This window comes from Ostrea edulis, chromosome 1 (assembly GCF_947568905.1).
Source record: "Ostrea edulis chromosome 1, xbOstEdul1.1, whole genome shotgun sequence".
NCBI classification, from domain to species: domain Eukaryota; kingdom Metazoa; phylum Mollusca; class Bivalvia; order Ostreida; family Ostreidae; genus Ostrea; species Ostrea edulis.
Window position 1 is genome coordinate 19,244,974 of NC_079164.1, and position 6,125 is coordinate 19,251,098.

General features: G+C 35.5%; 1 protein-coding gene across 1 annotated transcript; it reads right to left on the bottom strand.

Annotated features, from left to right (window-relative positions):
* Positions 1-225: 225 nt before the first annotated feature.
* LOC125663576 (uncharacterized) lies at positions 226-3,665 on the bottom strand. Its single transcript, XM_048895840.2, has 2 exons — positions 3,542-3,665; positions 226-2,106 (listed from the first exon to the last, which is right to left on the bottom strand). Exon 2 carries the CDS (start codon positions 2,095-2,097, stop codon positions 946-948), a length of 1,152 nt encoding a protein of 383 aa, XP_048751797.2. The 5' UTR covers positions 2,098-2,106; positions 3,542-3,665; the 3' UTR covers positions 226-945.
* Between the last annotated feature and the right edge of the window lie 2,460 nt (positions 3,666-6,125).

The window sequence follows — 6,125 nt, forward strand, 5'->3', positions numbered from 1 at the left end:
TGTATGCTCTGACAAAGTTTCATTATTATAGGTCTCATAGTATTTAAGTTATGAACCGGACATGAAACAGACATATGGACGGTCATGATCGCCATACCATGATACGTCCAGTCTTAGACGGGCATATAGAAATACACTGTCTTGCTATTTTCTTGTCCGCAACATTCACATTCTGATCATGGCATCAAAATAATAAAGGATATATCCCAGTTATCAAAAATAATGTTGATATTTTATTATGTATTTATTGAGAAATACGGTTAAGGAAAATGACAAAAGTAAAGATAACAAACAGTGATCAATCTTATAATTCCCATAAAGAATACAAAATCGAGAATATGACAAACCCGGACCATCGGATATGTTCCGATGAAGCATCGAATGAGTTGGTATACTTTCTCCCCCGTGCCTCTCTGTACTATCCTACGGCGTTCACAAGTACTAGTGTCAAAATAGATATAAGATATACAAGTGTTATTTTTTAACAATATAACTTTAGATGAAGATACAGGCATTGTTAGGATTTGATGAAGAATTCACCGTAACACAATACGCAAATGTTATATCCCTTAGTAAATATCCCTAACATATCACGGTTCTAAGTGGGTACTACTGTTCATTAAAATTCACAGTATATAGTTTATAAACTCTACATTCAAATGATATCAGTTTAAACTTTGATAATCAGTATGATCAGACAATTAAACAGTTGATAATACTATGAACTTATTACATACAGTGGTAAGCAGCTGCATGATATACATATGGAATCCTTTATTAACGACACACGAATTCATTAAGTTCAATTGAAAAATTTCCATTCGTAAGTGGTTAAAATCAAAACTTCTTTCACTAAATCACACATCAGGGTACACTAAATCTCAGGGACCAATATCCTTGAGATGATAAATACGAAGATATGCACCAGTACTTTCTAGCTGTACTTTACTCTGGTTTAATTGTTTCTTTCAAATACTTTATCACATTGATGCTTTTCCCTCCCAATTCACAAACGTAAAGCAAGTTGTTTTCGTCGATGCAAATTCCAGTTGGGCCTCGTGCATTTTGATAGATTAGAAAGCGTATGAAATGGCCATTTTCGTCCAATACATGAAGTCGATGACACCAATAATCAGCAATAAGAATGTTCTTCAGGGAATCTGTACACAGACCTCTTGGATCAAATTCCTGTTCTTCATCATTTTGCATCTTATGTCTTTCATATTCGAACCTTTTCGTACCTGACTGGTTCACTACAATGACACTTTTTCTCTCCCAGTCTGAAACGCAAATATCCCCATTATGGTTTTCGGTAACATACATAGGGCGAGCGTAAAGAGGGTTGTGGTGGTGGGTTTCATATTCCTTCAACACTTCTCCATCCTTGCTATATTTTACGACTTTTCCCTGCGATCTTTCACCCCGTAGTCCGTTCCAAAGGCATACGATCGCACCTCCTGATTTTGTACAGTGTATTCCCCGTGGAATCCATTTCTCTGTTATAAGAATATCGCTTGTTTTTCTGTTTCTTTCAGTTGCACCGTCATTTATTTTTCTTTCTATTTTGCTTGTATTCTTATTCTCCTCATCCACCTCCATCTTTTTTTCACGCTTCTTCTTCGCATTTTTCTTGCTTTGTTTCTTTAAAGCTTCGCTGTCTTTATCGGATGCGGTGGCACTTGTTGTATTGTCTCTCCTCTTCTCTGGCTCTTTAATAATTCCTTTCTCTGACACCATTTCAACATCTTGATCATCTCTATTTTGGGAAGGTGGATATTCAGTTTTGCTTACAGTATTCCCTTCTAATTCTGTATACATGATACTGCCTTCACTCCTACTCAGGTATTGGGGATTCCCTTTGGAAGGCAGTGCATCGTGTTGGAAACCTGAAGTTTCGAAAATGTTTAATTCCTTTTTTAAATAGGAGCAGATACCCACTTTATCCTTCCCTAACAAGCAAATGTCAAGCACACCATTTTCGCAAGGAATTTTTGTCAGCAAAATGGGATCGATGAGGAATTCTGGAAATTTGTGATTCCCACGGTGTCCGTGTGGATTAGAATCGTGATGGAAGAAGTAATTGGTAATCTTTTCCATAACTCAAATCTACCAATAGACTTAGAAATTAAGCAGCTAAAATGTACCTTCATAAATATTTTTAACAAGTTCTCGGGTATCGGTGCCTGCTATCCCCTTTTTTCTCATGAAAATCAACAGTGCACTCTGACTATCATCTACTACTTTAAAGCTACCTTTGTCGTAGGCGACTCTTTGAAAACCATATATGACAAAGGTGAATTTGACTCTTAAAATAATGAAAATCCTATAAAATATTCGAAATATGAGATTATATTTTTCGGATATGGATCCATATGGCATTTTATAATTTGACAACAGATATTAAGCATATGTCGTTTGTCGTCATTTTTTATCGAAGGTATCCCTTTCGGTGCTTGGTTGTTGTTGTTTTTTTCGAGGGCATTGAAGAAGAATATTTCTCTTTTAGGTACTTATCATTGAAAGACATATATGAAATAGCAATATGATTCTTGCGCACTAAGTCGTTCGATATTTGAGGAAATCAAAAATGTTCATTTTGGAAAATGAAACACAATTTATGTTGGCTTTTTTTTAATTATATGGATTAGATTATTCTTCCCATACGTCTGCGTGTTGATCATGTTTCATTTAGAACGCAAGACAATGTTGTAATAATCATAGAGACAATTGAAACACCAATGGAAAAAGGCACGAGAGCAATGTACATAATTTATCAAGGTACTCGTAAGAAAATAAGCAGGGGAAATAATCCCAAAGAGAATGATAAAATAGACTGCACCAACTGTGAATGCTTTATGTCAGTGCTAGTAACTTGTCAAATTATTATCTGAAATCCACTTGATGGGTTGCTCTTCTGTCGGGGTATAATTTTCCTCAGCGAGTCTCATGACCCTTCTTAGTTATTTCACTTATCACTTTGCAATTAAAAGCACAAGATTTTGACCATTGAGTAAATGACTACTCATATTTAAGCAACCATTGGATGAAAATGGCAAGCAAACGAATCATATGAAATCCACATAAATCATTTTATCGTTTTATTATGATAATTATTTACGTCATGGTAATTTTGTGTATAATGTTCGTAATAAAAGTGTAGAATTAAAATACTAATACACACGTACTTCATTGTGCTCCAGAAGTGGGGTTATTTATAGCATTATACACTGATAGAGTTGGAACCTTCAGGGTATACCGTTACTAGCCTAGTCTACGTCCGGCGTTTCCCCGGAGATATATGCGCCCCTCCCCTACATTCCTTCCCCGTTTAAATTACGTCAGAGCTACAATTTTGCACGAAGACATAAGTTTGAATGTATATATTCACTGAAAACTTTACTTGTTATACGATATAAAACTTTCACACAAATACAATCAAACCGAAAGTTAAGTAACGAATAAAACTTTCGGCAGTATTACTGTGACTAGTATTTAATAAAAACTTAGAAATTGTATATGACAATACCCACTGACAACTCACCTTCTTTAAATACGTTGTTAGGTTTTTTTCTTCTTCTATTTTTGCCTTTCTGTATATTCGTTATACTGAATAAGAACTGCGCATATATGCGTTTGTTACATATGGAAATCCGTTCATGATATAGTATATGGAACACCGTATATTATAACATACATTTAAATCAAAGAATTCATCACTTACATACAACTCTCTGACTCCAATAATCTGATTTCTTTACTGTGAACTTTTAATTAGAACTAAATATTGCTGCCACCATAATTATGTTCTTCCATCGAATATGGTAAGATGCTTGCATGTCCAAAACAAATACCGATGTTAATATGTCCCGTGGGGATCCGGGTTAGAATAGGTCCTTAGTACCCTTACTTGTCGTAAAAGGCGACTAAATGGGGCTGTCCTTCGGATGAAATCGCAAAAACCGAGGTACCATGTCACAGCAGGTGTGACACGATAAAGAGCCATCCCTGTTCAAAGGCCATAAGCGAGGAGCATATAGGCCTAAATTTTTCAGCCCTTCACCGTTAATGGTGACATGTCCATATGAGTGAAAAATTCTCGAGCGAGACATTAAACAATATACAATCAATCACAACCGATGTTGATATCGTAACGATTTCTATCAAGAGAAATATCGATGTTGACACCGTTGCAAATTCTATCAAGAGACATACTGATGTTGATATCGTAACGATTTCTATCAAGAAAAATATTGATGTTGATACCGTTGCAAATTCTATCAAGAGACATACTGATGTTAATATCGTGACGATTTCTATCAAGAGAAATATCGATGTTGATACCGTTGCAAATTCTATCAAGAGACATACTGATGTTGATATCGTGACGATTTCTATCAAGAGAAACGCTCAAAGGACTGATGTTATACGTGACCTCAGTTTTTACGGTCTCCGAAAGACCCACGACTCTCACTTTCAATTACGGTGTGATGGACAGGGGAGCATTTACTATACCAAGTTTTACGTTTTAGGTCTGACGCAGCCAAGGTACGAATGGGGCTCGAATCCACGAAGCGAACGTTCTAACACCGGGACTGGTAATGGTTTAGCCTAATCCATATGAATTGTTCTATGACCACATAACTTACGAGGATCTTTCCTTGTCTTTGTTAAGTCTTATTCTGTTCCATTAGACTTTTCTTTCACATCAGTAATTTTGTTTCAGGTGAATTGGACTTAGCATTTGTAAATTGATCTATTTTTGCTTTTGATACTACTTGGTATGTTGGTCTTTGTTTGGACCACCCATCTACCATTTTCTGTTTTACGAATAACACTTACTATTCGTTGTGATATCAAAAGTTACAAATGATTAGTGAAATAAAAATCACCAAATGAAATAGAACAAAGATTTTACTGTAAGATTTGGTGTATGTTATCGGTTTCTTTAGATTTGTTTTATAGTACGTCAGTAAGGGTATGGATGCAAGTCATTTGGGATCACATTTATCTAACAAATTAAATTTCATATAATCGTATATTATGATCATTGAAATGTTCACTTTCGAACCATTCTTCACTAACCATTTGAGAGATACAAAGTACGTTAGTGTTTGCTACAATGGGCGGGAAGGAAGGGAAATCCGTCAGAATCGCAGACAGCATACATAATGTTAGTTGGAGGAAGTGTTCATCAAAGATGCATTCAATCCTTACAAAAATAATTGTCACGTAAGAAATTAACTTCAAAGGAGGTGATACAAGAACCATCTATGATCAATGGAGTGCCCAATATAGCACTTGTAAGAGAAAACATGCTGATTAAGAAACATCGTCTTTGATTTGTAGATATCTTCAATGAAAACGCAATAAATCTAATCAATTTTCCTTTTCTCTATCATTTTCATCAGGAAGAGAAAACTTTACTTTTCCTGAATATTGTTTCGTTTAGTTGTGTTGAATACAAGCTTAATTAAAGTGATTTTGTCTATATTCATTGTGTTTTCAGTAAGATACAATCAATTTGGGCAGTTGTGACCGATTTCGCCACAAATCCAATATTGCAAAGTGCACACACCCCTTGGCGTTGATATGAAACCATAACGTTTGTTGATTTTTCCCACTATATCAGTTACAATCAGCTCGGGACATTATCTTACTCAGTGACCTATTTTTCCACACCTTTGGTACCTTTATCTGCGTAAATAGGCAACTAATCCCACTTCCGGTGTTTTAGCGCGTTTTTGTCCTGCTTTCAATTTTGAATTCTTAAAGTTCTTTTCACCTATTTCATTATCTAATACTGCAGCCTCTTCATTTGGAGATTAAGGAACTTTCATTAAGGAGACTCAACGATTGCTTAACCCTTCATAGGGGAGTTTCCGGTTCTTTGTGTGCATATAATGGTGTGGGGGTTTTTTCTTCTCAAAATAACGACCTTTCTTTCTTGTTATATCATGTCAATGATTTTGTTATATACCAGATGCAGTGTGTTTGTACACGTATGTGTAAGTGTGAAGATATACATGTATGTGTGTGTATGGGTACATACATATATGTATATACACATGCTCACTGCTGATTAGACGCATTTCACAAGATGAAATGCCACAGACAACTGAATGGCA

Bases quoted from the DNA above. Each gene is read 5' to 3' on its own strand.
- LOC125663576 (XM_048895840.2), bottom strand. From the start codon at position 2,097: ATGGAAAAGATTACCAATTACTTCTTCCATCACGATTCTAATCCACAC.